The 12,389-nt window shown below is 39.3% G+C and overlaps 1 gene segment (V, D, J or C); it reads left to right on the top strand.

Annotated features, from left to right (window-relative positions):
- The first annotated feature begins 6,740 nt into the window (after positions 1 to 6,740).
- Positions 6,741 to 7,376, top strand: LOC104664698. The segment is given in 2 exon segments: positions 6,741 to 6,872; positions 6,976 to 7,376. Coding segments are annotated over 2 exon segments (447 nt in total).
- Positions 7,377 to 12,389: the final 5,013 nt, after the last annotated feature.

The following is a 12,389-nucleotide window of genomic DNA, read 5'->3' as shown; positions in this document are numbered from 1 at the left end:
CTATCGTAAACTAAAATTCTTAATTCTCTGCATGTGTAGATCCAGTTTTTCTAACACCCTCTTAGGGAGAGACTTTGATTTATCCATTGTGTATTGTTGGTTTTCATGCTGAAAATCAGTTCGCCATCTATATATATCAGTTTATTTCAGAGCTCTTTCTATATATTATTGCCAATACAATCCTATTTTTATTTATGTATCAAAATGTGCATATCTCTAAATTTCAACATGTTGTTCCGAACCTGTGCATGCCACAACTGTGTTTCTCAGTGCACTCTTGGCCTGGTGAAGCCCTCACAGACCCTCTCCCTCACCTGTGCTGTCTCTGCATTTCCCATCACAACCAGTGCTTCCTGCTGGAGCGGGATCCATCAGCCCCCCAGGGAAGGGACTGGAGCGAATCAGGTGCACAGGTCATGAGGGGAGTGCACATTCCAACCCACTCCTCAAAGTCCAGTCACCATCTCCAGATCCACATCCAAATAAACAGTTTCTCCTACAGCTGAGCTAACTGAGCAACGAGTACACAACCATGATTTTTATAGAAAAGTCACAGCGAGGGAAAGACATTGTGAGCCCAGACACAAACCTCCCTGCTGGGAAGCTCAGGAGCAGCACGAGGCGCTGAGGACACATCAAGGCAGGTGGAAGAGGGAAAAGGTGCTGGAGGTGGGGTCTGGCGCCACCATCATATTTCACCACTGGACACCCTCCACTGTGTTTATTCTCATGTACGTGATTCTCCGTATTATTAGAAAATGGCATTTATATAAATATATAACCATATGTAGGTGCATCAAGTCGTCCTCTCCATCTTATATGGACTTTTTCCAAAAAGACTCTGAGTCCCTGTTCGAGCACCTCATAAGTTATAGTCAATTATGTAGGATCTCTTTCTCTTCTTTCTCTCTTCTTTCCTCCTCTCTCACTCACAAACTCACTCTCACACAGACTTCTACAACTTCAGTCACGTGATGTGTTGAAGACAATTGGTTAAAGGGCAACTTTCCCAGTTTAGCTCCTGTTCATATTGCTGTAAGAATAAGAACGTTGTTTCTCAACTGTGTATTTCTCTACGATGAGTATCAGGTTTTATATAATACCCAGACACTGAAATCAATCCAAATATCAATCATCAGCTCAATCAGTAAACAAATTGTGGTAAATTCATTCACTGGAGAAACACCCACTGTTGCAATAAGGTACAGCTGGATATGCTCAACAGCGAGGGTGAATTCACAAGTACGTATGATGAGTAAAATAAGACAAATTAATAAAAGTACATACAAGTCCTCTTTTATAAATTCTATAAAATGAAAAGTAATCTAAAGTTACATAAAGAAAACTAGTAGCTGACTCTAGACGTGGTGTGAGAAGGGAAGGTGTACAACCCAGAAATTGTAGGAAAACGAGGAAATTTTGAGCATAGTTGATTTTTTCTATGTTTCGAAAAGTAATGGTTATGTCACTGTTTGTCAAATTGTACACATCACGGGATGGGTATTATTTGTTAATTTCACCTCATTAAAATATTACAAATTGAAACACATATAATTTGGTAGAAAATGAGGTAGACAGAGATGAATAAAATATATGATAAATAAAAAAAGAAAATCAAAGAACGTTGGTTTAAGGACTTCACTCATAAACTGAAGAAATGTAAAATTTGTCAACACAGAATTAAAGATTTAGTCAAATACCTATATGAAATCAAAGACTCCTGAATATACACATGAATAAACCCTAAGCCTAACTCTATCTTTAGGGAAACACTAGAATACAACAAAATAATGTCATGATTTCATTACGTAACAGGGGTTAATCAAACCACACCAGGCATGTCCAGCTGTGTCCTGGGGTTGGTTCAGGGAACAGGTGTGTCCTGGGGTTAGGAACTATGGCACCGAGCTCACAGCATTTGTTCTAGTTGACACCATAAAAAGACCAAGAGATCTCAACTAAACTGTAGTGTGGATGTCACATCTGTGGGTGCCGCACACTCCCCCATGTGAATACAGAAAGGTTAATTACCTCTGGAGGTGTCTGCTGAGAGTAGAGCTGGTATCTCAGGAATGTCCAAAATGGCTTGATTGAGCAAGAAAGGAGACTGGCTCAGGGTTGCTCTAGTGGTTTGGTGGTGGAGGCAGAGTGAGGGTTCTCACTCACAGAAAGGAATTTGTGGGGTTTCAACCTCCAGACGGCATCAAATGAGGGAGTTCCTGTGATTCCTAACAAGGTTCACCTTGTGTTGGAAAGAAAGGAGGTGATGGAGGAATGAGCATTAAGTTATCAACAGTCAGACATCAAAACAATAGTCTGATGACTTATTCTATGTAGCAACTATAAAAATCGTGAATAAAAAGAAAAGATCAGTGTCCAATATGGGTGGATAACAACCAAGTCTACAAAAAATTGTGAAATCTGCTTATAAGAATAAGCAAATAATTATGAAAAGTAGGACTGAAACGAGGAGAAAGGGGTGAAAGGCATGGGGCAGGGGATTAGACATGGGCCCTGTTCCAATGTCTTCTGTGGAGACATTTCACTATCTAAGATCATGCGCTTATTCTGAATGTCTTAGGTCTGCTCCAAAACATCACAAGCACTAGAGGATTCCTGAGGATATTCATTTTAATATCTTCTATTTGAGTAGCCTTACAATTGTGTAAAATTCTTATTATTATTATAATTAGAGAATAGGGTCTTACTCTATCACACAGCTTGGAGTGCAGTGGCACAATCATAGCTCACTGTAATCTTGAACTCCTGCGCACATAATCCTTCTGCCTCAGCCTCCAGAGTAGCTAGGACTAGATGGATGCACCATCACATACAGCTGATTTTTTAATCTTTCATTGAAATGGGGTCTCTCTATGTTGCCCAGGCTGGTCTCAAACACGTGGTCTCATGTGATTCCCCTGGTTTTGCTTCTCAAACTGCTGGAATTATAGGCATGAGTCACCATATCTGGACTGAACTGATTCTTCAGTTGCAAAATATCAACCCAAGAACTGACTCCCTGAATTTTTTTTTTTCTGCAGTGTTTTGGTTAATAGCGCCTGAAAAGATTTATCCCAATATGTTCCAACAGCAGAATTTTTCAGATGTTTCTTCCAATAGACATAATTTCTTGGTTGAAGATCACAAAATACAGTTAAAAGATGACATAAAAAGTCAACCTTAAAATTTTGGTGGTTGGAGTGAGTATAAAAATTGCTTTCAATATTGTGTAACACACACCTCCTGCAGTAGGACGAAGGTGAGGAATGAAGGTAAAATTTCTAAATGTATGAATCTTCCAGCTCCCAAGTCATCGGGCAATAATGGATGTGTCCTGAGGGCGGGACCAGAATGTCTTAGTGTCAGAGGGATAACTCTTGGCCAAGAAATTTTCCGTATTTTTTAAAGTTTTTATATTTTTTTATTTAAAGATGCCATTTTTCAACATATCCAGAATATTGTTCATAGGACTGATTTCTGTATGATATGAACAACGGCAATGCCTTCTATGTTTAGATAATATTACAAACCAGGTTAACACGCACTGTTTCCTGTAATGATGCACCAGAACATTATTCGAGTTTCCATATTAGTTTTTTTCTCTTTGTTTGCATTTGGGTTCACATTTATATGTCAGGTCTCTAGAATGTACGATTTTATGTAAAACTGTCATTTCTTGCTGTACATTTTGATAGGGTTTCCAGAAGATTTAAAAACCTCTGCTTGCAGCACATTTTAAAATTCTGCACTGCAGTAGAACATCTGTATTTAATCCCAGTCTTTTGTTAATTGACAAGGTCTAATAAGTGCAGTAACTTCTGCCTTCTTGGATGATTTTACATCAGGTAGAGGAATATATCATAAATGAATTTACTAGTAATATAAATTATTAGTTAATAACCACCACTTTTATTAGGCATTAGTCATCAAGAAATAATGCTAAATCAAGGGTCTCAATGGGAATGTTACTTAAGGGATATACAAAACATTTTGTGAATCTAGACAAATTAGATGTGAACACACACTTAGTGTCCAGCCATGTCTGCCATCTATCACATTATTAACCACACAGTAACTGTCTTCACTTGGGACTTGTTCTAATTTTCAAATTCATTACTTATTTATGGTAATACTTCTAAGTTATGATGTGCGACCATTTTAGCGGAGAGTGAAGAAAGACAACCTAGGCTGACTAAACAATGAGGAAAATCACAACCTGATGAAACAGGAAGCCTGGAAGTGAGTGGCTCCAGGATTGAATAATTTGACAGCTGATCTTCCCAGGCAGTTTCTTTTCTCAATTTTTGACACTGATACATCCAGAAAGTCAGCTTCTACCCCCAGGGGACTCCCATCATACAGTGCCATGGTGACACCATTCCCAAGAGTCACACACATATATTAAATATTGTCTGGAACTGGGGATGAGACATTTCTGCAATTCTCCTCTGAAGGACCAGGAACACCTCAACTGACCACTTCCCCTGCCTCCATGACTAGAACTGCACCACATGCCCACATGGACCCTCATCCCTGATGGGAATAATAAGACACCATTGACGAGGTTGACTGTTTTATCATATAAATTACTAAAGACTGATATAAAGGTTTCAAAAACAAATTGAAGTCTGTCCTACTATGTCCACCAGAGACTACAGATCCTCCAATGGTACCTTCTTTGTCTTCTCTATTTGACTTTGTCTCTTCACCTTGTTCTGTCCTCCAGAGAATCTCTTTCAGCTCCCTCGGGTGCATTCAAGTGTTTTATTTAACTGGCAATTTCTAAATTGGTGAAAGACATTAGACTAAAGGGTCCATATTCCTAGGTCCACATTCCTTGGTCCATATTCCTAGGAAGGCATAGTGACCCTCGGTCTGTGTGTAACCTTGTGAGTGTTCCTGACCGTCTTCCAGATGAGATGCTGGTCTGTGTGTTCTTTCCCCTTCCCCTGGGGTAGAGTCCTCCTGTTTTCCCCAGGTGTTTGCTCCCACAGCTCCAGTGTTCTCCATCATCGGTGTCATCACTTTGCAGATCTGCTGCCCTGCCCTGCAGACTAAGGCTCTGATTCCATAAGAAAGATGGGGGAGCTGCTTCTCAATAGATCTTTGGTGTTACCATCTCAATTCCTGAGGCATTGAACAAGTGACCCTAGGATTCTGGTTTCAGTGACTTGCCCCTGCAGGGTAAATTCTTAGTTCTTTTGTGGGAATAAGGGAAATGGGTCTGAATACATTTCAGAAGTGTGGGCTCTTATTCTTTCCTAGACAGACACTTGGGGAAAGGAAGATTTTTGTGACTGTCCCCTTTCTTGGGGAAAGGGATTCAAGAGGATAGAAGAGTTCTTGAGCATATGATCCCTTACAATTTCACACTACAACATGCTTAACACACACAATTTCAAGCAATCCTATATATATATATATTTTTTTCTCTTGTAATAGGTTATATGTCATACTCCAGACTCTGCCATAGAAATACGAAATTTCAAACCCTGTCTTTGTTACTCTCTACAAGAACTTCCTTTTCCTTAAACTCCAGATTTGTTGTTTGCTTGAAACTTTAAATATTGAAAGTATTAAACAAAATTTTCAAAATTCCATCTTCTCTGTTTATCTGTTATTGTTGATGCAGTTGTAAAAACAAGAAAAATATATTCCTTTTCTATGTACATTTCCAAGCTTAATAGCAGATCTTTAGTAAAACCTAGAAAAATAAAAATCAAATATTGTTCAGCTGCTTAATAGAAAAACAAATTATGGTAAATTTGTCTGCTAGAATACTACCCAATATTTATAATAAAAAAGTCTGTTATACCAAACTGTCAGGTAAAGTATCTTATTGTTTATGTTAAGTAAGCTAAATAAATCAGAATATATACTATGTTATTTCATTTATGTACATTCTGATAAATTCAAATGAGTCTGCAGCAAGGTAAAGATCAGTCGTTGCCAGGGAAATAGGTAGAAGAAAGAAAGGGAAAAGGATAAAGAATACAGAAGAACAAAAGGAAATATTGAGAATTCTCTTGTCCACCTTGATAATGATGATGACTCCATCATGTTTATCAACTGTACAATATAAATATGTAAAAGATTATTATATGTACACTAAAACGTATAAAACTTATTACAAGCAAACAAATGGATACTTGGACAAGAAAGGAATGATAGAAAGATAGAACAAATGTGTAATAAATTTCAAAAATAACTAAGAATTTATCTGCCTGACTCCTAGTTCTCACCATATTTTAGGTGAATGCTAGAATGCAGCAAAAATCACACAAGTTCTCACAACAGAAATTGGGTTTCACAACCATCCTAGGCATCCCCAGCTCTGTCCTTGAGTTGGTTCAGGGAGTAAGTGGGGCCAGTGATGAGGAGCACAGGCCCAGATACCGGGGCTTGCCCATCCAGACTGAGCTCTTAAATATACCCTTAGCCCATTTTCCATGTGTGGTTTACTTTCATATCCATACATAGTGAAACACTGTGACAAAACATAATTTACACATATATGTAAAAATAAAATAGGGTGATCAGCTCAAAGTGTTTATCAAAGCATAATTTTATAAGACAGCATATTTTCCAAATACCATCATTGTCACCAAACCTCTGCAAGGCACAGTCATCTTATCTGGGCCCTGTCCTTTCCTCAGGCGTCCCACCCCAGAGCTTCCTATATAGTAGGAGACATGCAAATAGGGTCCTCCCTCTGCTGATGAAAACCAGCCCAGCCCTGACTCTGCAGCTCTGGGAGAGGAGCCCCAGCCCTGGGATTGCCAGGAGTTTCCACTTGGTGATCAGCACTGAACACAGACCACCAGCCATGGAGTTGGAGCTGAGCTGGGTTTTCCTTGTAGCTCTTTTAAAAGGTAATTCATGGAGAACTAGAGATACTGAGTGTGAGGGGACACGAGTGAGAGAAACAGTGGGTATGTGTGGCTGTTTCTAATCACGATGTCTTTGTGTTTGCAGGTGTGCAGTGTGAGGTGCAGCTGGTGGAGTCTGGGGGAGGCTTGGTCCAGCCTGGGGGTTCCCTGAGACTCTCTTGTGCAGCCTCTGGATTCACCTTCAGTAACTACTGGATGGGCTGGGTCCGCCAGGCTCCAGGGAAGGGGCTAGAGTGGGTTGGCCGTATTAAAAAGACAACTGATGGTGGAACAGCAGAATACACCGCATCTGTGAAAGGCAGATTCACCATCTCAAGGGATGATTCAAAGAACACACTGTACCTGCAAATGAACAGCCTGAAAACCGAGGACACGGCCGTGTATTACTGTGCTAGAGACACAGTGGGGCGAGATCAGTGTGAGCCCAGACGCAAACCTCCCTGCAGGGGCGCGCGGGGCCACCAGGGGGCGCGCGGGACCCACTAAGGACAGGAAAGGTCCCAGGAGCAAGTGCAGGGGGAGGTTTCCTTTCTCCTCAGCTGGAAAAGTCAGGATTGTATTTGTAGAACTCTGGAGCATTCTAGGCTGTGATATTGTATTACTCGTATTTATTATGAATTTATTATCAATAGTATTTAATAACTATTAAAATTCTGTATATAAGTATGTTTAAGTATACACTTTCAAGAAATAAACATTCCTAATTATTTGCACTGATTCCTCTAGAGTTTTATTAACATTTGTTGACATCAGCAACTACATAACTACAGGGATATAAATCTATGGCCATAGAAATATGTACCCGCCAGGCGCGGTGGCTCGAGCCTGTAATCCCAGGTCTTTGGGAGGCCGAGGCAGATGAATTACTTGAGGTTATGAGTTCGAGACCAGGCTGGCCAACATGGCAAAAGCCCCTCTCTACTAAAAATACAAAAAGTATCCGGGTGTGGTAGCACACACCTGTAATCACAGCTACCCAGGGGGCTGAGGTAGAAGAATTGCTTGAACCCAGTAGACAGAGGTTTCAGTTAGTCGAGATTATGCCACTGTACTCCAGCCTGGGCAACAGGGCAATACACCATCTCACAAAAAAAAAAGAAAAAGAAAAAGAGAGAAAGATGTATAAATACACAGACCTATGCATATATGCTACACATTCATATTAAACATTAAAATAAAATAATTCCAAACATATATCCTGAAGAATCAAACTTAATAATGGACTAAGTGTAAATTATTAGAGTAATTCCTAATTGATTTCAGTTGTTTTTATTTGTTTACATGAATTGATTTCTAGTTGTTCATTTAAAAGTAGTATATTGATCATTTCAAAAGAGCTCAGAGTAAATTTCAAATGTCACAATAAATGATAAGATTTGAGGTGTTTAATGATGGTTATCTTAATTCTTAATTATCATAGTTATTCCATATTACATTCACCAATCATAACATTGCTTCTTGCCTTGTAAATACAACCATAATTTATGAATTTAAAATAAATTTTATTTTAACTTTTTAAATTTATCCCAGATTATTATCTTTTCTTGTCTTCCAGATCTCATTGGATCATCTCAAGGGCCCACCCACACCCCTGTCTCCTGAAGGCTTCTGGGAGTGGCTGAGGGATGCGCAGAAGCAGGATCCCCGTGTGAGTCCACACGACCTAGAGCTTCCCTCTCCTTGGATTAGGCCATCTGCTCGGGATCACAGGGCTCTCCATTATCCTCACCTCACTGTTGTACCAAACAAGCAACATCACACTTCACATACACTTTGTTTTAATTTTCCAAAATGACATGAAGGCAATAAATTTAACAGTAAGTTGATCAGAAGCTAATAGGTCGAGGCTTTTTTCATATGCCAAATTTCTTCTCAGGACTTTCCATGTGTTAGGTATTTTCCATTTCTTTATGAGATGAGATACTAACATATCCACATTGGAGATTCTCCTTCTAAGTAGGCTCTGGGTCACTCACTCCTTTTATAGTAATCACCAGACAAGTCCCATACAGAAGGAGTTTGAAAGTCTCGGGGTGAACCAAGATTGTGTGGAGCCCTGTAGTGTTTAATAATGTCATGGAGTTAAAGTCAGTGAGAAACAGCTTTAGTTGTACACGGTGACTGAATTTGCACATTACTCTAGCAAAGCGTCCTTCACATGACAAATATGAAGGTCAATTATTGGATTAATATGAATGGCATCACAGTAGGAAAACTGATGTCCAAACCTTACATCCTTTAAATTAAATTCTGTCTTATACAAGGTGGGGATGGATCGACACCCAAGTGAATGTTGCTCTTCAGGGCCCGGCATTGGAAGAGCCCCTCCACGGCACAGTGAAGGCCTCTATCAATGTGGCTGCAACCATCACATTCAATGAGTTTTGTAGAATAATTACTGAAGAAGTCAGCTGGAAGTGTCCTGAAATCTCACACCTTCTGCATAGAGAACTCCAAAATAATTGTTATGCGCTTGAAAAACACGAACATGGAATTAGCACTAACGAGTTGTGATGATGAAACAGCTCTCTTCCAAGTTGCAGGTCTATTCTTTCTCTCCTGCCAGCAAAGTCAACATGATTGCTTTCTTGTCTTCGACAAAGGAGTTACAACAGCTCCTTTTGTTTCTGAGTCACAGGCTTGTGAAGTCTCTCCCCAGCAGCTGGTTTGTCAACTACAATATTTCCTAAAAATCAATAAAATACTTCACGAAACTAAATTCAAGGGGAACAAAATCATTTTGTTTCCTTCATAATTTTTGTTTAAAGTGCTAACTACTAAAGAAAGACTACTATATTTTATAAATTTTTATTTATAATTAATTATTTTGAAGGGGAAATCAAAATAGGGCCATTACATTGTCTTAAATAACACACGTAGTGTTTTAAAGATCAAATTCCCTCCAAATGCAGAAATACATACTATGAAAGCTCCAGAGAAGAGATGCCCCCGAAGGACCATGGCAGTCTCAGGAAAGCCTGAAATCAGTCTCTCCCCAGTTGTTAGGACAGGGCTCCAAGCATGCAAATTACCCTTCAATCTCTTGGGTAAAATTTCACTCTCATCATGTGGGAACTGATGAATCTCTTCTCAGACAAGACAGAAAATCTCTGGAGAAGGCAGAGCTGTGGTCTCAAAGAAAATGAGATGGCCTGTCTTCTCCTGTGCATGTTGACAGCTACCCAAAGTGAGTGTTTCAGATGTCACACCTAGGTCTTTGAAATATTTGTGACTGCAGGTGACTGACAGAAACTGATTGTCCTTGTCCCTAGGTATCCTGTTCCAGGTGCAGTTGCAGGAGTTGGGTCCTGGACTGGTGAAGCCCTCTCAGACCCTCTCCCTCCCCTGCACTGTCTCTGGTTTCTCCATAACAATCAGTGGTACCTACTGGCATTGGATTCAAAAGCCACTAGGAAAAGGGCTTCAGTGGCTGGGAGAAATAGGTTATTCTGGAGTCATCAAATACAACCCATCCTTCTGGAGCCGCAGCAGCATCTCCTGTGACACACTGAAAAAAACGTTATTCCTCCAGCTGAGCTCTGTGACCTCAGAGGATACAGCTCTGTGTTACTGTATGAGAGGCATATTGAGGGAACATCAGTGTGAGCCCAGACACAAACCTCCCTGAAGGATAGTGGAGGACACCAGGAACACTCAGGACACACCACAAATGCGGCCTAGACCCAGGGGAAGGTACACGTGGTGACATTTTTTAAGGTATTGATTTTTTTCAATTACTATTTAGAAAAAAATATATACTTATTTTAGGGTATGCATTAATCATGTCTCCATGACACTGCTTGAGGGATAGACACACAGATCAATGGAAAAGAATATGAGTGACTTTGGACAAGAACAGAAACTGTAAAACTTCTAAACATAGGGGACAAGCTCCAAGACAGTGGTCTGAGCAACAACAACAAAAGCAAAGATAGGCAAATGGAATTGCATCAGACTACAAACTTCTGCAGATCAAAGAAAATAATTAATAGAATGAAGAAACAATCCACAGGTTTGGCAAAAAATTTACAAAATTAGGCATCTGATAAGGGGAATGTATCCAAAATATATAAGAGAGCCAAACCACTTCGTAACAACAACAACAAAAATGACAACAAGTGACCCTATTAAAAATAACCAAAAGATTCGAATATACATTTTTCAGAAGAGTAAATACAATTAGAAAACAGATACATAAAGAAGCTAAACATGACTAATAATTAGAGAAATTTAAATTTAATCCACAATTAAGTATCACCTCATAGATGTTAGAATGACTGTCTTCAAAGAGATGAAAAATGACAAGTATATTTGAGGAAGATGTGAAGAAAAGAGAACTTTTGCACACTGTTAGTGAAAATGCAAATTATAAGGTAATTACAAATAACATATAAAAGCCTTTCAAAAAACAGAAATAGATCTATGATAGTATCCAGCGATGCCACTACTGACCATGTATTTTTTAAAAAATGAAATCGGCATGTCAGTGATATATCCACACATCCATATTCCTTGCAGCATTATTTACAATAGTAATAATATGGAAACATCTTAAATTCCCATCACTGGGTGAATGAATGAAGACAACAAGTATATACACATTGGAGTGATGTTCAGCCTTTAAAAAAAAAAGGAAATTCTGCATTTGTGACAGCATGCATCAATCTAATGGATTTTAATCTAAGTGCAACAAACCAGACACAGGAATACAATAATTCCTAAGTTGACTGTAGTGTATTAAATTGTAAAATCACACAAATAGGGAGTAGAATGTTGGTTACAAGGTACTGGAAGGATGGACTGGGAAAGGGGAAGTTTTGATCAAAGTGTAAAATGTTCCAACTGGACAGAAGGAGTAAGTTATGCACAGACTAACAACAATACCCGCAAGGTATTATATAGTTCAGAATTGCTAAAAATGTAGATATTATAGTTTTTCCTACTGAGAAATGATAAAATTTTGAGGTGTTGGACATGTTAGGTAGCTTGATTTACCCATTCCAAAATGAACACCTATAGCAAAACTACATATCATATTCCATAAACACATACAATAAATATTAGTCATTTATCATTAAATAATTTTTATATTTAAATAATTGTATTAAGAACACGAAGAGAGCTGGGCGCGGTGGCTCACGCCTGTAATCCCAGCACTTTGGGAGGCCGAGGCAGGCGGATCACAAGGTCAGGAGATCGAGACCACGGTGAAACCCTGTCTCTACTAAAAATACAAAAAAATTAGCCGGGCGCGGTGGCAGGCGCCTGTAGTTCCAGCTACTCTGGAGGCTGAGGCAGGAGAATGGCGTGAACCCGGGAGGCGGAGCTTGCAGTGAGCTGAGATCCCGCCACTGCACTCCAGCCTGGGCGACAGAGCGAGACTCTGTCTCAAAAAAAAAAAAAAAAAAAAAGAAAAGAAAACGAAGAGAACAGAGTACAATTGCAAGAATATAGTTTATACTTAGTGTCTTATGAATTTGCAAAATAATGTAGAAAGAA

The sequence above is a fragment of the Rhinopithecus roxellana genome, chromosome 5, assembly GCF_007565055.1.
Source record: "Rhinopithecus roxellana isolate Shanxi Qingling chromosome 5, ASM756505v1, whole genome shotgun sequence".
In the NCBI taxonomy this organism is placed as follows: Eukaryota; Metazoa; Chordata; class Mammalia; order Primates; family Cercopithecidae; genus Rhinopithecus; species Rhinopithecus roxellana.
Note: the sequence above shows the minus strand (reverse complement) of the source record. Positions and strands in the feature narration are given on the sequence as shown.